Source organism: Lepidochelys olivacea (genome assembly GCF_965140295.1).
Source record: "Lepidochelys olivacea isolate rLepOli2 genome assembly, chromosome: 14".
NCBI classification, from domain to species: Eukaryota; Metazoa; Chordata; order Testudines; family Cheloniidae; genus Lepidochelys; species Lepidochelys olivacea.
In genome coordinates, this window is record NC_140424.1 from 19,738,429 (window position 1) to 19,761,469 (window position 23,041).

The 23,041-nt window shown below is 38.0% G+C and overlaps 2 protein-coding genes across 5 annotated transcripts in view; one reads left to right on the top strand and one right to left on the bottom strand.

Annotated features, from left to right (window-relative positions):
- Positions 1 to 23,041, top strand: part of TBCD (tubulin folding cofactor D) — a 259,864-nt gene that overhangs the window by 61,186 nt on the left and 175,637 nt on the right. For all 4 annotated transcript variants that reach the window (XM_084646626.1, XM_084646625.1, XM_084646628.1 and 1 more), the window contains exon 14: positions 3,827 to 3,921. In XM_084646626.1, the coding sequence (XP_084502752.1) occupies positions 3,827 to 3,921 (95 nt within the window). The remainder of the gene's footprint in view (positions 1 to 3,826; positions 3,922 to 23,041) is intronic.
- On the bottom strand, positions 10,653 to 20,819 carry ZNF750 (zinc finger protein 750). Its single transcript, XM_084648251.1, has 3 exons — positions 20,726 to 20,819; positions 13,013 to 14,655; positions 10,653 to 12,558 (listed from the first exon to the last, which is right to left on the bottom strand). The coding sequence occupies exons 2-3, from the start codon at positions 14,446 to 14,448 to the stop codon at positions 11,841 to 11,843; spliced, it is 2,154 nt and encodes a 717-aa protein (XP_084504377.1). The 5' UTR covers positions 14,449 to 14,655; positions 20,726 to 20,819; the 3' UTR covers positions 10,653 to 11,840.

Sequence of the window (23,041 nt, forward strand, 5' to 3'; positions counted from 1 at the left end):
AAATTGGAGAAACATTTACTTGAATTGAAGAGTAAAGATGAGATACTCTAGTTTATGTACATAAAGAGAAGTGAGAATGGAACTGATCTACTTGAACAAGAGTCACTTGAGTCAATATGAAGAATTTCCATGACAAATGTGCAAATGTACAGATTCAAATGTATATTTGAGAGTCTCGCTATTTAACAGTTTAATAAACAACAAAATCCAAGTCAAAAACTGATTTCAAGATGTATGCTTAGCTGGAAAACAGATCAGAGAGATTATACTAGTGGTGCTGGTCTGGACTGAACTGGACTGCAGTCTGCCTTGGCATGGGCTAATGAGGAAGCATCATATCAACTGCAGTTCCAGCCCTGGTACGGAGTACAGAAAATTTTTGAATTGCCACTGGTGTGCTGTTCCATCTCGTGTTTCCAGTTGTCTTTGCTGGGATGCCACATGGTCCTGGACAAAGAGAAGCTTGCAGTGCTGTTGTGGGAATGAAGATGATGAACCTGGTGGCCAGGATTACTGTGAGATAGGACTGTGTAGAAAGGTGCTGTGTGGAGACGGGACAGGCAGAGGGAACAGGTTTTGTAAGAGCTGCTCTTGAAAAGGACTGAAGCAAGACAGCCTTTTTAAAGACTTCTGCTGAAATCCTGGCCACTTTGTTCTCTACTTTTTCATCAGCCTGAATGGAATTTCTGTGGAATCACTGAGTAGAAGCAAAAGCTCATACCAAGAGGATGGGAGGGGGGAAGATTTAGTGACCAATTGCAGTGACCTGTCTGTGGTGCAGGGTGGTATTGGAGGCAGTACCAGGTGGTAATATGGTATTCCTCCCCCTCCCCAGGTTGTTCTGCAGGGAATGTCAAGTTACATACACTGGTTGTATTCTTGGCACTTGATCACACTTCTGCTATATCTTATTAGTAAGGTTATGATTTTGGTGTGGAAACTTTCACATCAGAGGGACGGGAAAAAAATAAGTCACAGGTCACTAAATAATGTAGTTTTTGCTTCATCAACATACACAAAAATATAGTGTGCCTGCTGAAAGGTGCAGCCTGGTCGAGGGGTTGGAGAGTGAGCTCACTGTGCAGCGGTGGCTCCTGTGCCGCGGGGCTGGGGCTGCTCTTGTCCAGGTGTTGCAAACTGGATCATGTGGTCACAGCACCGCTCAGGTTTGGCCCATCCACCTCTCTGTAGGAGATGAAGCCCCTCAAACACCAAGTCCCAATGCCACTCTATAAATTATACTCGGCGCTTCAAAGACCAGTAGTTAGTTGCTATATTTTCATTTTTTTTTAAAAGATCTGTTTTTCAAATCTGGGTGATTAATAATCTAATTAGTAAATAGGTGACTTCCTTTTTCTCAGACATTAATAGGATGTACTGTAGGCAAGGAAAATAGAAATCTGCTGTGAATTTTGCACAAAATTTCTCCTAAAAAAACTGAATACCAATGGGGATTTTCATTTTGTATTTTGCTTGGCCCTTCTCTTTTATAATTTAATGCCAGTTATTGCTGGATATAAGATGGGTCATTCTGAAATATGTTAATTTAATTATGTGAATAATAAGAAAAAAAATAAACAAAACTAGGTCAAAATAAATGGTTAGATAATCTGTAGATATTTTCTGAAACTGCACAGATATATGATAAAATATATTTCAACACATGACTTTTGAAAGGGGCCTACCTTATAGTTTTTCAGACATGTTTGTGATGAGTGATGGTGGGATTTTTGATAGGGATCCATAATCCACATTACTTATGCCTAATTTAAATATTGTTACTGATTAAAGATATTTTTAATGACTACTTTTATATCTATGTGAAAGCACTGAGTAATGCAGATTATTATTGTTGTTAATTAATATTATCTAATAGGAAGTAACATTTAACTTGCTTAGATTGGCATCTAATTTTAGTTCAGCAACTTTGGTAATGATTTTCACTAATAAATTGAATGTTTTGGCTTTACGTTTGGAAGCTAGTAAACCATTATAAGATGGGGAGGATTGCTTCTTTAGGGCTATTGTTTCTATCTGTGTGGTTGCAGAGCAAAAAAAAAAAAAAAGTTTGAGTATGAAGACTGCCTTCACAATAATGAGGGAGAAAAATCTTTCTCTTTAATATGAGATCTGAAGTCCAGCAGAACTTGATGGAATTAACCTAAGTTAATGATTTTTTTTGCACTTAGATATCTGTTGTCCTTTTGTCTCAGGAAGCTCAATTAATTCACCAAAGTATTTATTTTTCACCAATTTAAAGCTCTTAGAAAATATTTTTATAAGGAAATGCTAGAAGAAAATTATTTCCTTCATACTCACTGCATATGTACCTAGTGGCATAGACAGAAAACTATTCTCATTGAAAACTCTGATTAGACTTTAGTATGTGATATTTACTTTGAATGACTTAGAAAGTGTGTGATACCTTAGCAATTGAAGCAGCACAAACATTTTTTTTTTTAATATGCAAGGTTTTGGACTACAAAGGTTTACAAACTTTTTTGCACATGTTGGTTGGTGTCCAAGATAAGAAAATATTCTGTTACTTTTTTCAGTTACTAATTTGTCTATTGTGGTTTTAATATGCGGGATTTTCTATGTCTATATGTGCTTATATCACCACAGTATATGGGCTCCTCCAAAGTATTTACAAATTAAAATAATCATTTCTCCTCTTCTTGCCCAGCCTTTTAGAGAAACAGCTTGACTAGTTTATAGGAGTTGTTTTGTTAGAATTTTTTTATTTTATTTTTGGTATGTGTTTTGCTATTGTAAGGTAAAAAATCTAATGTGTTGTGTTTTGTATTTTAGAATGAACTAGATTTACCTGTACTGAGGTGCTGGGATTTGCAAAGGAGACCAAGGTGCCCAACTCCCTGGGTCACCTTTGACAATCCCAGCAAGAATGCATATTCTAATCATGGCTGTAACTATGCATTTTTCTGTTTTAAAAAATTAGATTTATGCTCTGATTAGTGTAGTTCAAAGAAACTACACTTTGTAAATATTGTGCTATTACTAAATATTAAAAGTGAATGTATTGAGGATCCTTGAGGATCTTAAATTTGAACATTTTAGAATTCTTAGTGGTATCGTATTGTTTTTAGGTTTTCTTTCTTATTATTAACTTAATACAAAATAAAATGTTCATGTGAATATGATGTTGCATTCTACAAGTCCCCCCCTCATTTGTTTCTGCTATCTCTGCAAAAGTGTCTAAATCTTGAATCACTTTTGGTATTCTTGCTCTAGATCTTAATTATCAGCCACTGCAGGTCACGCCAGTTTGTTTGATGTTTTTTGTATTGTGGATAAAAATCCACTATGGCTTAGTGTGAAGTCTGCTCTCTCTCATATTTTACTTCTGATGTAGACAAGCATGTGTTTGTTCTGGAGATAGAATGCCATTATATTAATACACTGTACCACCTACCCATTTTATACTCCTGGTTTTTGTCATGCACCAGGTTACTGAAAATAATTTTCTTTTTGATAATGAGATTTGATAATAATTTGCACACGACTATCTGAAGTTGAACTTTTTATTTGTATTTGAGGGTGAGTATGTTTATATCAATAAATGGTTTAAGCACAGTGTTATTTATTCAGTTGAACAATTGCACCATTAACATGGTAGTTAAAGTAGGAAAGAACAAACATTTTAAAAAAATATTTATGCAGTGGTTCCTGTATTTAAAAAAAAAAAAAAGTCTACTCTAATACTGTGAATACAAACTGCAGTAGACAAATAGTGATTTGGATTACACATGATAAAACCCAGAATGCTCAAGTTAAACTTAACAATGTTTCTGTGTTCTAAAATTAGTTTCCAGGAAACAGACAATTCTTGGCATGGAGGATGTCTGGCTCTGGCTGAATTAGGCAGGAGAGGATTGTTACTCCCTTCCCGAATCGCAGATGGTAAGTTTCTTGAACCCCAATAATATATACAGTAATATGATATAACCTGTGGACACTGTGACTGGCTCCCCCCTCGGCTGCAGCCTGGGACTGTGCCCCCTGAACTCTCCCCAGCCTGGGCTGTCTCTCACAAAGACTTGCAGCAACCCCTCCAGGAGCTGTGATCATTCAGCACAACTGCATGTGGATTCCCACACCCAGCTAGATTGCATGAATGCCACTCGTGAATCACACAGAGAAAGGCACCAGCCAAATCCCCCCGGTTCCCAGCACTGTACCCCAGGAATATACTGTCTTGCACTGCTCAAGATGGGCAGTGCAAATTTATTAATTAGTTCACCACTTCAGCAATGGAAAGTGGACATACACCAGCCTTTGCGAAGCTGAGCAGATTGCCCCACATTTCATACAAGCTCACGGGTAAAGATAACCAATTAAACAAATTTATTGACTATAAACGGTAGATTTTAAGTGATATTAAGTGATAAGCAAAAAGTCAGAGTGGTTACCAAAAGAAAAGAAAATATAAGCACGCAGTCTAAACTCTCAATTCTATTAGACTGGGCAACATCTAGATTAAGCAGTTTTTCTCACCGCACTGGATATTGCAGTCCTTAATATACAGGTTTGTTCCTTAAACCTGGGCCAATCTCCTCTGTTGGAGTCTTGTCTTCTTCTCCGTGTCTTAATTGCTTGCAGTGAAGGTGAGGGCAGGAGAAGGGCCTGGTATGTGTCCACTCTGTTTTATATCCTCAGTCCATGTGCTTGGGGAGCACAAGTCCAGACATGTCTGGGGGGCATTGCTGAGTCTCTCCAAGCAAGGTTGAGCAATTCCCCTGGTGTGGCCTCATGCAGGTGAGTCATTGCATTGTAGCTCCCTTGCTGGACAATGGTTGTTTGACACCCCGCCCGGGCGTTGGTTATTTTCCTTGCTGTTGCCTCTGGGGAGCTAATATCTGGCTGATTCTCCAACTTACAGCATGTTTTAGTGACCACCATACAACACAATTCTCGTAATTTCATATGCATTAATGATACACATATATGGATAGAGTAGTGACTTTCAGCAGTTCATAACCTTTCCTCTGATACCTTACAAGGCATGCTTTATATGTAAGATCATGATTATATGAAAATGAGGATTATGGGGGTTACAGTATGCTCCCCCAAGGTGTAGAATGTATCACACTGTCTTTTTGTTATGTGTATTTTAACTACTAAAAAATGCCACATTTTTCTAATCTACCAAGTGGTGTTGTAAAGAACTTTGGCAGAGTTTATATATTGTAAAATACAAATTGAAACAAACTGCCGCCCCCACCCAACAACTGAACAAACGAAAATGATCACCTAAGTCCCTTAATTTAAGATTATCAGATGTTGTTGAAGTGCTTGTACTGGAAGAAGATAAGGCTGGATAGAAAAGCTTGCCTATTTTCTATGTTAACCAATTTTTGTGCACCAGACTTTGGTTTTAGGTGCCTAGAGAAGGGCACTGGCTTGAAATAATTGTCTTGCCTCACTACTAAAGTAATTTGCCATACTGTTGAAATGATTGAGACAGAGTGGACAAAGTGTTAATTTTCAAAGCCGTACATAGTGTGTATATATATATAGAAAAGCTCCAGGATCACATCAGTGAAAGCTTCATGGCCTCAAGCTTTTGTCCTGTTTTTGAAAATCTATTGATTCTTTATATTCTCTTTATTTCAGTACTGCTCCTCTTCATTCTCTGTCTCCATAAAATGACAAAGGCCAAAACTGTATAGGTCAGGAATACAGGCTGTCTTTTATCATTGCTTAAAATGGTTCACTTATCATAATTTGGCAGAGCCTCCTTTTTTTATTTCTGTATAATTTTAGAGGTTTTCCTCCTACACAGAAAATCTTGGTACCATGCAAATATCTTTCTGCTTATACCACTATCTAAGTACTTCGGCCCCAGTCCTGCAAATTTATATATAATGGTTAACATTAAGTTGAATAGTGCCATTGAACTCAAAAAGTTAAGCATGTGTGTAAGTCCTTACAGAATTGGAGGCTTAGACCTTTATACCTGGAATCTGATAGCCTGATAATGCAACATTTTTCAGTAATAATATGGAGAATGTCAACTGTAAATTAAGGGGTGTCAGGAAGTTTGGAATCAAATGTGGCTGGTTGGAATCCTGGCTCTGCCAGTAATTTGCTGTATGCCACTGAGCCACATCACTTTACCTCTTAGCCTCAGCTTTCAACATGTATGAAGTGAGGATGACAGTGATACCTCCCCTTCCTCCCTCACGTAGATGTTAACAGTACAAACATCGGTAAATCTTATCTGAATATGCATGGGCTATATATGTAGTAATCTGTGGGTTTTTGACCATCAAATTGTTTCATGGACGTTCTGAGGGGTAAAGAAAGATGGAAATAAAAAAATTACGCTTTGCAGCAGCCTGTTTACTTTGATTGCACATCTACATTTTGTGATCTGAGGATGTAATGACTCTCCTGCAGGATTCCTGCTTATGATATAGTTGTCTTTATACCTTTGGCTACGATACTTTCATTTAAACAATTGAACACCTATAACCTCAAAATGAACCTTGTTAAAATAATATAGGGGTAATCTTTAACAGGGCCCTGTAACAGGTTCATAACAACACCAACCCCGCTTTTTCCTCTCCTCCTTTTCATTTAGGGCTTTGTAGATCAAAACCCACATTTTCAAACTCCACTCTGAAGGCAGCCAGTGCTGGATATGCAGCACAGAAGTCATGGTTTCTCACCAAAAAATCCTGCTTTATAAGTGGGCTGCTCTGTCTTGCCACTTTGATGTAAGGTGTATCCCCATATAAGAGTGCATTACAGTAATCCAGTCTTGAGGTGACAGAAACATGGTTTATGGTAGCAAAGTCTACATCTGAAAGAAATGGTTACAATCTCTAGGTAGACACAGATTAGAGAAGAAAGTATTCCTACACTGCTGCTATTTGATCATCTAAAAGCAACTAGGACCCCAGTCCTACCGTCTGCAAACATAAGTCACAAATGGAGGGTATGTATTCTCAATTAAAGGAGATGTTATCATTTCCATATCTTCCAGTTGCTTCTCCCAACTAATCAGTGTTACAATCTCAGTTTTTTCTGGATTAAGCTTCAGGCAGCTAGCTCTCCTTGATGCCCCACTTTCCCTCAGACATTGGGCCAGGAACTCAATAGCACTGGATGTTTATCAGCATACTGAAAATATCAGATTCCGTATCTCTTCAGTAACCCTTTAAGCAGCTCCCTGTGTCCACACTGCATGGGCAAGGGAGACAAGGTGAACTGCATACAGTTCCCTTAGGAGGAAGAAGCATCTGTCCTTTCCCACCTTCTGTGAATACTCATTGAGTAAAGAATGGAATTCCCCAAGAGTATCATCATCCACTCCTACTGTGATCTGCTTGTGCAACCATACTTCGGAACCAACTCCTGAGTGACTCAGACTAAGTGCATGTGTACACGAGCACTTATTACATGGAATATAAATCTACATTGCTTCAGTGTGCTATGCAGTAACTCTCCATATGGACTGTTCTGCTGCCATATAAAAAGTTCTCTACTGTGCATTGACCTGCTGCAGTTTCAAACAGCAGGGTGCAAAGCACATTTCAGAGGTGATTGAAATTTTTCCCTTGAAAAATCACCAAGTGCGTTGTTTATATAAGGCCGAAGCACTTCATTTAGACCTTTTGTTTCGATATACTGTAAATGAAACACTTTTGAACTTGTCAAAACAGCTTTGTGGGAAATTTCAAAATTTTGACTTTTTATTCTGATTTAGGATGAAAGAAAACTTCAAAATGTCAGAATTTCCCCTGGACTGGAAATCTTGAATTTCAACCAGCTCTAGTCAAGAGTAACCTCTCTCCTTTTAGGGCCCAGAACAAACTGTTTCAAGAAGCAATAGCTGATGGTATGGAGACATAACTTCTCTAAACCATGTCCTGATGTGACATTCAGCAAGTTTGTACCAGTAATTGAATTGCCTGTTGTTATTGTTTAGTAGGTTGTTGCCTCTTTCTCAGCATTCTGCAGTCACCATCACTTATCTGATACAGAGGTTAGTAGCATGCATAAAATGTTCCTGTTTCTCACCTCCTGTGTTTTATGCTACACCAGGCTGCCTTTAAAGAGGACTCCTTACAGGGACTGAAGATGAGGCACTATGTAGGGGGGTGGATATTAAAGATGTAGAATAACTTGAGAAAATAAATTACACCACTGTGAGCTGGAGGGCATTTCATACAAGAGCTTTAATGTTCTACAGAGTGCAGTATCTGTTCTACTTACAAAAAACATGCACCTTATCATTAGAAAAGAACTAATCTTCAGGAAGGCAGGTCAACATTGTACCTATCTATTGTTAACAAAAGTGCTCAGGGTGATTTGGGAAATTGTAGGTTGCTAAATCTTGCTTTAAATAACAGGGAAAAAATTAGAAAAGTCTAGCTAGCTAGTTATAAAGCATCAGTCTGAATATAGTGGGCAAACTAGCATTTAACCTCTAAGTATGAACTATGCCTCTTTTAACTGTGTTAGAACACTATTGAAAATTGAAACAGGTAAAGGAGAACTGGTGGGTGTAGTTTAATATAGAGTTTAAAATGGCCTTTGATGAAGTTCCTCATAGAAGGCCATTGAGCAAAATGAGTAATAGGTGGGTGGAAGATGAAGTCCTGCAAAGGATTTTTTTTAAAAAAAGGCTTGGGATAAGGTATACAGAGTAAGAATAGACTGTTTTCAGTGTGGAAGGAGATCCTGAGAAGGGCAGAAGGAATTTTGGAGGCATGGTGGTAGGAGAACATATGGTAAAGAGGCATGAGAACATGTTTTTATAAACTAAGATGATGAAGTTTGCCTATGAAAATATAAGAGAGTCAGTAATGAATGGGATGGAGGAGATCAGCCAGTTGCTCAGGTCTATGCTTTCCAATAGGTGAACATGTGAAGAAAGCTGCAAGCAAGCTTGCACAAGCATGAAAATGGATACAAGGGATCTTCAAAAGTATCTCTGGGTATGTCCACACAGCAGTGTAAGCTGAAGGTTAGTGGGACTTGAGTCAGCTGGCCTATGTCAGGGAACAATGGGCTTGATTGTCTACATTGCATTTTAACCCTAGGTCTAGGGCTCTGGTGTCCACATTGCAGTACACAGACCTGAGTCAAAGTAGTCCTATCCCAGAGTGCCTAGCAGCCACGCCCACACCCCCCATGGTGTCGACATTCTAGTCCTACGAATGTGTTGCACTGCAGGAAAACACTACTGCTGTTGATGGGACTCAGGTGCCCATAAGGAGCACATGAGTACATAAACTGCGTAATTATCTTCTTTGGTGGCTGTCGCAGTAGAATGACTGCAGTTTGAGAACTCTTTAAACTGAACTCCCACGTAATCTGAGAATTGGCTCTCCACGTTTAGGTTGAGTAACGTTGGCAGTGCTGCTCCTCTTCCGCTGGGAACTCTGGGATACATCTGGAGAACTTCCAGGACCTGAGTCTAGCCAGGGCCACATGCACACAGGAAAGCAATAGGGCTCAGGACCCTAGGTCCCAGCTTAACATGGGCTTGGATCCTACAGCCATGCATGGCCCCAGGACTCTAGGTCCAATCTCTAGATTAGCACAATTGGGGTGTGGATGCAAGGGTGGTTAGGCTTTAGTCTGGGCTCAAACCCGGGCTTGCATTGCTGTGTAGACATACCCAATGTGTAGCTAATCTATGGAACTCACTGCCTTGGTATATTATTGATGCAGTTGGCTTAGTCCTGCTCAAAAAAAATAAAAATAAAAAAATTGGACTCTAGTAACAACTATATGTACAGTACTAAGGATAAAGTAACACTTGTCATTTATCTTCATACTTCAAGGCATTAAACTGAATACCAGGTAGGGTCAGGGAGAAATTCTTCCTACTCTCTCTGTCGCTTGTTATTATACAGTTGGTTGCTAATTTATATAATGTACCTAAGTTATTAGCATTGGTTGTTAGAATTATCAAACATCTAATTCGTACAGTCTGCAGTTAATATTATATCTAGCAGAATCTTGCCTAGCCAAATCCATCTTATCCCAAGATACCATATTATTTGGAAATTAGATTATGCCCCCAAACTGCATCAGTTGCATTGAAAAGCATCTGTTCTTTTTAAAATTCATTTTATGGCCATTGTTGTCTTTTGTATAAATGGGGCTCTCCTGTATCTGAGTAATTAGTTGATGTGAAAGGTGTATATATGGTTTAAATTGGTTTATGATCTTCCTTTGTTTTACTCAAACTGATTGGGCAGTTTCAATTTTTTAATACCAGTTACATTAGCAGCTGCTGTACAAGTCTAAACATGATTACTTATGAATCATAAGTAGTACAGTTTTTTGTTAAACCTTTGGCAAAGCTTGTCTGGATAACATCTTTGTGGGATTTTCGGGAGTGCCTGTAGTTTCCCAAATGGCTGGGATGTACAGTATGCAGATTCATTCACCTGTAGCTTTCCAGTTAAGGAAACTCATCTTAATATCATAAGATAGGTGGCTGATATGCTAGGCCATGATTTACTTCAATTGCTAGCTCTAAAGCAAATATTGGTGTAACATGCTATTGATTATTTTTTGTGCAAAACACACTTTACCAACAATAATAACATAGACAATTTATTTGTTCCTTAATCATTAAAATATATGGAATTAATAATTAAAGTACAGTTCTTAGCTTTATTTGAAAAATGAGAAGTTCTTATACACAATTATAGAATTAGAAAATAGTTTGTCTGCAAAAGCACATTAAGTTCCAGAATTAGTGATACATATTTACTGAAATTGAAACCTTCACCAGCAGTGCTTTCCTCAAGTGAAATAAATTATTGGCATAGCTATCCTTTTAGGCTGGGATTTCCAAAGGAGCCTAGGAGTGTTAGGTGCCCAAATACTGTTGAACTTCAATGGAATTTGGAAACCTAACTCTTTGGAAAATCCCAGCCTTAGGACTTGTCTGCACACGGAGTTGTACTGGTTTAATTCAAGCTATAAATTTAAACTGATTCAGTTAAACTGGTGCAAACCCTGTGTGAGCATGAGCACTTTTATTTCAACTTGAGAAGCTTATTTTGGTTTAAATTTAAACCTGTTCTTAGCTGACTAAGTTGGTTCCTGGGCCTTTGCTATGTCCGTGTTCTTCTGCAGGACTAATTTTATGAAGAACAGATTTAATTTAAAGCAAAGTAAGCCTCTCAAGCTGGAATAAAAGTGCTTATGCAGGGATTTGCACTATTTTAACTGAATTGGTTTAATTAAACTGGTGCAAGCTTGTGCATACCCAAGATCTAAAATTTAGCAGTGTTTCTTCAGTACAACCATTGCGGTGTATTCACATTCAAAACACAGTTTTTAAACTAAGGTCTAAATAACAAATTTAAATTTAAGCTGAATTTAAACTACTGCAGAATTAAAGAAAAATTATTTGCTAGGGAAAAAATTAGATTCATTAAACAAAATTAAGTTAAATATGATATGAGAGCGCATGATGAACAGTACATTGTTTCTAAAGTTTATAAGTCTTGTAATAAAAGCAGATGTAAAAGGTATTTTACCATATTGCAATTCCCAAAAACATTAAACATCCGTCTCATGTACTTCGATTGGCTTAAGTTATGAATGCAAAAGGTTACTCATGAAAATCTGAGTTTACACATAGGAAATTTCAAGTACTTAAAAATATTAGTACAAAATTATAAACACATTCTATTTACATGGTAGTTTGTACATAGCTTCTTATGGCCCAAACAAAAAAGTCAGCCGAAAAAATAAGTCAGTACAGAGAAACTGTGTAATCTAGCAGATAAGTTTAACAGTTGCTCCATGATGTAAAAGGATATACATTAGCAAGTGAAATAATATTATGATACTCGTGTTCTCTTTCTTAGAGTAAACACTCTGCTGCAGTCGTTGGGTCTTACTCTTTTAGACCCTTGCTGTGATTTTGCTGAATCTTTTTGATTTGTCCTTTTTTGTCCTTTTGTTTTGTGATTGCAGTGATTATCCTGAGTATCTGAAGAACTGAGGATGGGCTCTGTACATGGAATACTACAGTCTTGAGAACTTTGCTCTTCCTTGTCCATTCTTACTTTACTAGGACTATATGCAGCTAGCTGACAAAGAGCAACCGCTGCTGTTTGTTTTTGTTCATCAGAATTGTCAATTACTCTTAAATCTTGGACTTCAGTACTCTGTGCTGTGAAAGAAGGCTTGTCACAGGCACTGTTAGGATTCATTGTGTTGTATACATCTTCAGAATTTTCATTTTCATTGTTTGGAGTGGTTGCAGTCCCAGCATCATATGATGAACGCTGAAATGAAGTTTTCAGGCTGATGATGTTATAGGAATCTTTCACTGAGAGATTCAGAGGCATGTCTTGCAATTCAGTTAAAGTCTGAATTTCCATTTTGGAAGCATTTTTGTACAGGTGTTCGTGAACAACTCCTGTGTGTGTGTCAGGCTTCTTTGAAAGATTAAGTGGAGTTATCCCTGTGTCGTCCTCTGTGTTGGATAGAGAGGCCTCATTCTTTGCTTGACTTTCAGTCTGAATATGTGTATCTTCCCCAGTGATGTGAACACTGAAAGAAATGGAAACAAAAAACATAATTCATTAAGTTTTTTTATTTTCTAATGGGGAGGGGGAAGGAGAATTGTTTGACCAGAACTCTAACTACATTGGGCAGCCTTTAAACGTGAAAATCACTGTGGTTAATATCAGATTTTGTAGTGTTCGGGATATTTCTTTAGAGTAGGTAGAGGGAAATGTGGATACTAATGGAACAATTGAGTTAAATTATATATTTATGGAAAGCTGGCAAGCTCTATTAAGTGACCACTGTACTTACAGGTTTTATGGGAACTGGTATTATACTTTGCATAGATATACATATAGTTTTTAAAAAAATTTTTAAACATCTCAACATTGTTGATAGTATTTCATATACTAGACATTTAAAATATGAATAGAGTTGTCTTTGTTTCCCCTAATAAATCTTGAAAAAGCAATTTGTCGAGGGTTTGTTTTTTTATTACCTGGTAGATGAATCTCTATATTGTTGTTTCTGCACATTCTGAAGTAGAGTTGATTGATCTGTGCTTTTCCTTGCAAGTCTGAAGGCTGAGAAATTTTCTTCCTGTTGGTCATACTTCCCAGTTACAGTGGAAGGTGATTTGCTAGAGAGGTCAAACAGGCCTTCACAGACATGGCTTGTCTGAGTGAAGTTAGTTGGGCTGGGTCTACCAGGTGAGCCTGTTGCTGCACTCCCTGCCCGGGGGCTCATTTTGGCATTCTCTCTTTCATTTGGGTCTTCTTTTGAATGGTTTTTGGCATGCAGCAGTGGAATTTCTTTTTCATAATCAGTCTGCTTTTTATGGGCGCTTAATGAGTATTGTTGAGATGGACTTGAAGAAGTTGGATACAATAAGGTAGTTTCCTCCATTAGATGAGAACTTGGATCTCTGCTAATACCAGCTACATGTGGAAATCTATAAAATGGAGGATCTGTTGGTCTGCAAAATCCATATGGCACTGGGGGACTGGAATGATATTGTGGAAGTAATCGGTAGTGCTCATATGATGATGGATTTATTGGCTTTGGGAGTGGCCCAGGGTGGGGAAGAAAATGTCTTTGATCTTGGGTCCCATAGACAGACAGCACAGAGTTTTCACACTCTGGTGAGTTACTTGGAAGCAAGTAAGGTGCATAGATTGCCAGTCCATGCTCATAAAAAGGGGGTGAATACTCTGGAATCATTGGATGCATGTAAGGTGGAATGGGACCAAAACCTTTTGTGGGAGGAATTTTATGTGGAAACTCTGGTGGGATAAAAGTAGAACCTGTTTTCCATGGATGGTTTGGAGTATGAAATGCAGACTTTGCATGAAAAGGCAAGCTTTTGTTCGAATTAGACAGGGATATCATTTCAGCAACCTCATTAGTTTCTGGGCCTTTACTATGTCTGTGTTCTCCTACAGGAACAAAAGCTGAGGGCCTTACAATGCCATCCAAACCAGGCTGCATGTTGATTACACTTTCTGCTGTAGTACTGGCAGGAGTTAATTCCTTTTGTATTACAGACTTTTGTTCTTGAGCTGATTTATTTGTTGTCTGATTTTGTAATTCTACATTTTCCTTGGCATCATCTTTTGCAAAAGCATATTGAGACTTAGAATCAAGATTTGATAGACCGTTTGTGATAGATTTAGAAGAAGTTGGTTTAGCTGTAGGTTCTATCTGATTGAGCTGTTTGGGCTCCAAGGAACTGGACTTTGGGCACTTGATAACTCGATCCTGCTCTGATACTAAAGTAATTGAGTTTTTGCAGAGACCATACTTCATATGGTTAAAAAGGTGGGATTTCTCATTGCAGGTAAAGGGGCACTGAAAACACTTGTATTTAAATGGTTTTCCTGGAGGCCTTGGGATATAATGAGGTTTCTTTGGTTTACGCTCTTTGAGGAGACTCATTTTTCTGCTTTAAAGCTTATATTTAATGTTCCTTTATAAAATAATTTTTTTGCAGATCTCTTCAGTTTCAAACTGTTGATGTTTTCAGTTTTTCAGGTTTCAAGAATCTGTTCTCCACATTAGAAAGGAAAATTTGATTTGAAGCCAGCTCTTCTGTTGCAAGATGTTAGGGAAAAAGCAACTCTCCAGTAATTTATAGTACAGGAACTGTAACAGAAAAATTTAAGTCAAATATGCTGGCACACAATAATTAAATAAAAAAAGAATGCATTCTTTTGACCACATCTGTCTGAAGATTTTTTCCTTGTTGAAATGTGTCAAGCACATGTATTACCCATATGTAATATCAGGTGGGCGCATAGAAAGCTGAAGTGAATGTTTTCAGACTTGGATGCCCAAAGTTAGGCATCCATGTGCATATTTAGGCACCTAAAGAAGTGACTTTTTTTGAGAGAGAGAGACACTCCGAAAAAAGCTCTTCTGAAAGCTGAGGGAACATTCATTCAGAAGGTAAATAGGACAAAAAAAAGAGTATAGATAGGTGGAGCTGTAGGGAGGGATGGAAGAAGGCAAGGGGTAGATTCTGGCAGCAGCAGGTGGTATGGCGCAAGCCTGCCAGGCCAGCTGGAATCCCTCCTCCTCTTTTCCCTGGCTGAGATGTTAGGGTGGAGAGTGGGATTGGCTCCACTCTTGAGAGCTGACCCAGTCTTTCCAGAGACCAAACAGCACTCCCTCCTGCCTGGCATAGCATCTTTTGGCAGTCTAAGAAATGTCTGAAATGGATATGTTAGGACTGGCTAGTGCAGGGGTGGGCAAACTTTTTGGCCTGAGGGCCACATATGGGTATGGAAATTGTATGGTGGGCCATGAATGCTCATGAAATTGGGGGCTGGGGTGCAGGATGGGGTGAGGGCTCTGGGGTGGGGGGAGCTGGGGATGAGGAGTTGGGGGTGCAGGAGGGTGCTCCAGGCTGGAACCAAGGGATCTGGAGGGCAGGAGGGGGACCAGGGCTGGGGCATGGAAGGGGGGCAGGGGCGCAGGCTCCAGGCGGTGCTTACCTCAAGCAGCTCCCGGAAGTAGCTGCATGTCCGCCCTCTGGCTACTATGCAGAGGCGTGGCCGGGCGGCTCTGTGCCCTGTCCCATCTGCTGGCATTGTCCTTGCAGCTCCCATTGGCCTTGGTTCCCGGCCAATGGGAGCTGCAGGGGCAGTATGCGGAGCCCCTTAGCTGCCCCTATGTGTAGGAGCCAGCGTGGGGGTCATGCTGCTGCTTCCAGGAGCCATGCAGAGCCATAGCACACGTGGAGTGGGGCAAGCCCCGGACCCCACTCCCCGGCGAGAGCTTGAGGGCTGGATTAAAATGTCTGAAGGGCCAGATGCAGCCCCTGGGCCGTAGTTTGCCCACCCCTGGGCTAGTGTCTCGGGGATAAAAGCAACTCCCATTTTGGGTCCTACTTAAAAGCAACTCCCATTTTGGGTCCTACTTAAAAGCAACTCCCATTTTGGGTCCTACTTAAAAGCAACTCCCATTTTGGGTCCTACTTAAAAGCAACTCCCATTTTGGGTCCTACTTAAAAGCAACTCCCATTTTGGGTCCTACTTAAAAGCAACTCCCATTTTGGGTCCTACTTAAAAGCAACTCCCATTTTGGGTCCTACTTAAAAGCAACTCCCATTTTGGGTCCTACTTAATTCAATTAAAAGACATGGGCATTAGAATAGGCATTAGAATCTCAAGCTAATAGATTCTAATGTCTTTTCTAATGCCTATGTCTTTTAATTGAATTAAGTAAGACCCAAAATGGGAGTTGGTTTTATCCCCAAGACACTAGCCCAGGGGTGTGCAAACTACGCCCCAGGGGCTGCATCTGGCCCTTCAGACATTTTAATCCAGTCCTCAAGCTCTCGCTGGGGAGTGGGATCTGGGGCTTGCCCCGCTCCAGTCAGGGAGCGGGGTTGGGGGCTTGCCCCACTGCACGCGTGCTATGCACGGCTCCTGGAAGCAGCAGCATATCCCCCATGCTGGCTCCTACCTCCAAGGTTCCCTACACAGATGAAGAATGTTAAATGTTAGTCATCTGTGTAGTGGACCTTGGAGGTAAGGGGGTGGATTGAGTGTGTGTGTGTGTGTGTGTGTGTGTAGAATATGTAATATTCAGGTAGAAACGTGTCAGACAGCCATTGATTTATAGGGGTATGATCCACTTGCTTTCTTTCAGAAAACTAAAGAAGTGGATACTTTATATAGCCTGATGATTTTCGGGTAGATAAGTCAGGAGGGCTTGTATCAGCTTGTTCCAGTATGTTCACTGATTCTGAAGGCGTGAGAACCTCTCAGAGTCAAGTTCTCATGATTTTTTAGGATGTGTTATGGCAGAGATCTAAAAACTGATGATTTCATCATGAACTATAAGCATCATTATCAAAATGATGACTGTTGCAAAACCACGTACTGTATCTATTGTGTTACCCGAAACTTCAGGAATACTAATTGTGAGTGACTAGTGTAGTTTGATATTTTTCTAAAAGCTTTACTTACATAAAAGTTTGAATTAGAAGTATTAAAATATTAAATTTAGGAAAATAACTACTGGTAACTACATGCTGTTGAGATTTTATTTAATGTATCAAGATGTCTTGCATTTCTCAAATCAGTCACTTTATTAATAGAAAATTATGTGCAAGACATTAATATTGAAACCTGAAGGCAAAGCTAGAAAATTGCTGCTTATTTGAACAGGTATAGTAATTTGAGAAAAATGTTCTTGTATTCAATATATTTTGTGTTTCTGCTATCATAGACATTTAAGTATTTACTGTTTTTAGTAGAATTGTAAACTTAAAGGCAGCTTGAATAAATTCCGCAGCACTTTATGGGAAAAAAATAGCTACGTTTAGATTTGCCTATAAGAATGGTTTTGATTCTTACAAACATTTCATTAAGTATGTATTTTAAATATATAGATTTACAATAAGTTAAATAACTAGAAACAAATAACTGCATGGTAATATTTAATGTATTTCTCTACATCAGGAAAAAAATTTAAAGCTCTTTGTTTTTTTGTCAGACCTAGATCCTAGTTATCTCAGCATGATGTAAAATACATGCCAGCATGTTAAAATTTTGTCAGTATCAGTCACTTGTTAGAATTATGATTCAGTACACAGAAAATAAATTGCCAGACAAATGAAATTTAGCTAGAATCTCTCTGAAATATGTAAGCATTGCTCTTGCTAAAATAAGAAATGGAAAAAAAAGTTGGGTGATTTGCCATTGTTTTGACTGAAATAAAGTTTGCTGCATTTTTGACTAATGTATAACTAAAGTGGAGAGCTTATAATAACTTGGTCAACTCAGTTTGGACATGTTAGTCTTTGTGCTTTCTTGAAAGTACCAGAAATAATTATGCTTGAAGATAGTGTTGTCAAAACAAACTACTCTGGGCATGCATACTTGAGCAGTTTACATCAACAGTTTGAGTTTGTATTTGAATTTCAGATGACAATATTTATTATAAAGAGAATGTTAATTAGCTTTTCGTGTTTAATAATTAGTTTCTCCTTGATTAATAATGTAAATTCTCATACTTTCCTCCTTGTGTATGGTGTTTTTTCCTGTTGTTGAACAGGAATAATTTGAATAATATTTTAACTATCCTTTCTTAACCATGTAAATGGATTGCTGCACCTTACCAACTCCTACAATATGAATTTTTAGTTTTGAAATGTCTTTGCAATGTGTGTATAAAAGGGCGAGAACTATAAAAGCTTTACATGTGTATATATATATTTTTAAAGTTTATTTTACCCTAGCGTGATTCTTACCTACCCAGCATGATGCCAGTAGTGCTTATAGAGGAAGTTGCCCTGACACCTCAGACAACGAATAAGTACACTGAGGGTTATTTTGAGGTTTTCACCTCTCTTAATTTTAGGCCAGTGTCTGCCTGTTGTATCTATCCTCTCCTCCTTATTTTCCGTGCTTCCCTGAGGAGCACTAGCTAAAACTCTTCTGGTTGAAAATTCCAAGAATAAAATACTTCTGGTTCCAACAAAGACTGAGAAATCCAGTTCCATTCTCTAAGTAAAACCCAACAATATTTGCAGGGGAATATATTTCATAATTTAAAATAATTATTCACAAAATAATACAGCTAGGAAAAATATTAGATCGTCCAAAATAGCTGTACATGTTTAAAGTTGCTGTATGCACAGTACATAAAAAAAAATGACCTCATAGATGTACTATATGTAATTTGTGTGCTGAGGAAATTAAAAGTTAAACTGTTAATATTAGAATAGCATTGTCAATGTTGTCATGAGGAAAAAAATTAGTTTTTTCTTAGAATCTGAATAACACAAATATAATATCTAAAATTTATCATGATCTTCAGTAACAGTCATAATTTTAAAGTAACACTCTATTTCATTATTATTGTGGCTATCTGATTTTTAAAATTCACATTGGATAATTATGTAATTATTATAACAAAGTTCCTATCCCTAGTTTCCAACCTCGCTCGTATTTTTAATGGAAAATACATTCGGTTACTATTTGGTGAAACTATAACAGAAGGGTTCATTGGCCTTTTATGAATTGCTTGTCTATGGTAGGTCTTTTAACGTAGACTGGGGTAGTCAATTATTTTTTGTCATGGTCCAAATTTCTTGGTCAGGGTCCAGACTCCAGAGAAACATTTTTCATACCGCAATAACTAAGTAAATAAAAAGGTTTTGAGGTCTGTTCAAAAGTGTCTGGCGGTTCCGATTTGGCCCATGGTCTGCCTGTTGAATATCCCTGTACTAGACTGTCCTTTTGCATAACAGCCCCTCACTCCTACTCCTCAGCCTAGATGTGTGTCATTTTGGTTGGCCACAAGTTTTTTGTCCTGGTTTTTAAAGAGACAAAACTGTTACCAGCCTCTTATTTTCATACTATGCTAGCAAATCCTACAAGAAAGAATATTGCGATTTTGTCACTATACATATAAATAGCTGGTATGGAGATTCTAAGTGGTAAAAGTTATTTAAAAAAGTCTAATCTACCAAAGGGGTAGTTCCAGAATTCCTTTATTGCAAACAGTGGTGGTAATTATAATCTTTCTTTGTAGGACATTGCTATGACAGGTTGCGTTACAGTTTGTCATACACATTAATATATGTGCTCAATTGTTGTTGCAGTATTCCTTTTGCTGATGTTACTGACCAGGAGTACTCATTGGGGTGGAACATTTTGAAGGGCATGCTATAATTAAAATATTGTGATGTGGCATTATTGCATAACTCAAGGACATGCCATTGTCACCTAACTTGTGTGTTGCAAGAACAAGATTTGTGAGTTTTATTCCAGTTGAGATTTTCCAGTGATTAACTGCCACTCCCTCCTACACTTTCAGTTCTTTTTCAACAGGAAAATAAATGTTAGCACAACTATTAGTTGATGGGGAGGAAACATAGGGAAGAGGGGTCGTTTCGTGGGTAAATAGGATGGGACATAGGAGGTTGGGGAGAGAAGAGTTTAAGGCTGCATGAATAGCTCAGCTAGGAAGCACAAGATAGTACCCCAAATCTGTGGTGTAAATACAAGGTTAATAGCGTCAAACCTCAGTTAATCAAACACAAAGTAAATTGAGTGCAGTCATTTTTTTAAATCAGTGATGCACATTTAAATAATTTAAAACTGAAGTTCTTACATTGTATGTGCTTAATCATGATTCATTTTAATTAACCAAAGAGACAGATGATTGTGACTAATAAAACAGCTGTATTTTCTCATACTGTGTAGAATATACCTCCTAGAAGCTTAAAAAAAGTTGAAACAAGTGCTCAAGATCTTATTTTGCACAAATTTATAGATTGGTCAAAATATTAATATTTTATAGTTAGAGAATAATCAAAAGAATATCTGGTAACTAAAATATTTTTGTTGTCATAATTATACCACAGTTTAAATTGTTGTTAACGTGCTCGGTAAACAGGTGCTTAAAATATTTTTTTTGGAAAAATGTTGTAATTAATGTAAAAAGTCAATGGGAGCTAAAGTGAAAAAAAATCCTTTCTCACAAAATAAAAGAACTATTTCACTTAAGTCATGTTAAAGTTTTATCAGAAGCTTCTATGCAATAAGTGCACCTGCTAGAAGAGGAGTTATTTTGCTTACAGAGGCAGTGAAATATAAATGCTAAAAGAATAAGGGAATACATTTTGATCCTTTCGTATTGGGTGTCAGTCTGATTACCATTACTCTTTAATTGATTTTACGTTTAAAAAAGTACTCACCAGATAAGTAGATGGCTGAAGTGTTCAAGGTGATCACTGTTGCTAAGCTGTAGCTGTCAGTGCGGAGAGAGAAGTACCTGTTCTGTGCTTGATGGCTAAGTGAAACTGAAGGAGGCTGTTTCAGTGGGAGGGATTTAAAAAGTGTAGGAGTTGAGCCCTCAGGGTGTAGAGATGCACCTGATATTACTCCAGCCTGAAGCTACGATTCATGTATTTGTATCCACTGCTTTCGTTCAGCATTAGCTCAGCGTCTGAGCTATCAAACAAAACTCTTGTCACTTTTGTGCCCTCCAACAAGCACATTTCTCTGTTCCCACAGTCATGTTTGTGCCACTGCATAATGATCTACTGTAAGTGAGGTGAAACATGGTGTAGATATGTGCTTAGCTTATGATCTTTTAAATCCGTTTAGGTGGGACACAGATCATAATGATTAAGTGTTGGTAAACTGTAGAAAAAATTGCATGTAAAACACAGCAAGCTGCAACAAACAATATTTGGTTTTAGTTCTATAGAAACCATAGTTTTGTATGAATGCCTTTGTATGTTTGGCTTTTTAACACATTTGCTTATTATCTTTTTTTCTTTCCTTTTATTGAAATTGGTTTATCCTTCATGAGTCTCTTCTCTGGTGAAGGCGGGACTCAGCTAACCCCAAGCTTGCTTGCCACAGGAACCTGCCAAAGCTTGCTTATAATTGACAGCCAAATGCACAGATACTGTAAATGGAAAGGAGACTCCTCAGTAGGAAATTGATTATCACATCCACGCATTCACTCCTTTTGCAGTTTAACTTTATGGCTGTTGAGCAAACCAAATTATAACCTTTGGCTAGCATTGATACTTGCTTTTAGTTAGATTTATAAATATAACAAATTTATTACTGCGTTCACCAGAACTAAATTAGATATCTAAAAGTTATCTTTGCAAAGCTATTAAATGAGAGAACATAGCTCATGTATTCTATCCCTTTAAAAACCTTTATGATGCTTCATACTTTCTCTGAAATAAATTCCTCAGTTTTTGAAAGTCAAAACTGGATGTAGGCAGAGTCAAAGTTCATGTAAAAGAGGGCTATGAAACTGCTCTCCACATTTAGTTTAACAAATTCCTTCATTTATTTCCCCTGTGAATTCATAGTGAATTCAGGCAGTCAGCTTCAGACTGGGCACAAATTATTTTGTCTGATTTTTTTTTTTTTTTTTTTTTCCCCAGCGTGAGAATCAGTTGTGGAATTTCGAAAGAGTTTCTGTTGATGTGAAAGGGAAGGGTGGGTTTTTCTCGCTGGGTGTGTTACTTCAAGAAAGGAAAAACCAGAGGGAATGTTTCTGAATGAACATGAGTTTGGTAATTTGCTATTGAGAGAGCTTTTTTGACAAGAGTGTTGTGTCAGACCTCTACAACAGGAATATGGAGACCAATAGAGAATTAGTTATGTAAATGCTGTTTCCTAATGTGTAGACCATGTTCACTGCTGGTATAAACAGGCATGATTCTGGGAGTTCTCTGTGTACACCAACAGTGATTTTTGCCTTCCATAGTTGTTTAAGATCTGTGTGCTGAATCCTGTTATCCGTCTGCACTAATATCTCCTGTGGACTAAAATTGGAATTCTGCATGTGCAACTTAATTTCATATTAGGCAGTAAGGTGTTTTGGTTCAGGTATGGTCTGTCTTTCTGTTTGCACAGCATTTCACATGATAGGGTGCTGAGTCTCACTGAGGCACTCGGGTGCTACTGCAAAATAGATAAATAATAAATTTTAAGGCCCAGCAGACAATGTTACATTTGTATTACAAACATCATACAAAATACAAAACTATACTTGTCTAAAAAGGTATGATTCCCTTGTGCAATTATTGCTAAGAAAAGAAATGTTTTGGCTTGACATGGGATGTAGGACCTTGTCCACAAGGTAAAGGTAATTTAAAAAAAAAAAAAATTTAAAGCAGAAGCTTTCCAACCTTTTTTTTTTATAGTGGAACCCAAAGTTTAATAGATGGATTGACTTGTGGACATCCCCGGTTCTATTCACAGTTGCACAGATCACGTCCCTTCCTTTTTTCAATTGCACAGCATCTCTGTGGCAGTTACAGTGGAGGAATAACATTAGGAAGTGTATTTTTAGGTTCTTTTAATGCAATTTAGCAGTTTGAAAAGGAGTACCAGCATTGTGTTACCATCAAGCTCTGCCTGCACCATTTGTCTGTAAGGACTGTTACATCCCTTCTCTTCCCCCTTAGTTCGGAAGGAGAGGTCTTAGTCTATTTGTACTCTTAAGAAGAATTTTTCCCAAGGGGAGTTTGCCATGTTTG

What these genes read in the sequence shown, in the direction of transcription:
- ZNF750 (XM_084648251.1), bottom strand. Translation starts at nt 14,448, where the DNA reads ATGAGTCTCCTCAAAGAGCGTAAACCAAAGAAACCTCATTATATCCCA. An exon ending in TATAGAGATTCATCTACCAG is followed by an intron (nt 12,559 to 13,012) that starts GTAATAAAAAAA and finishes CATTTCTTTCAG; the next exon opens with TGTTCACATCACTGGGGAAG.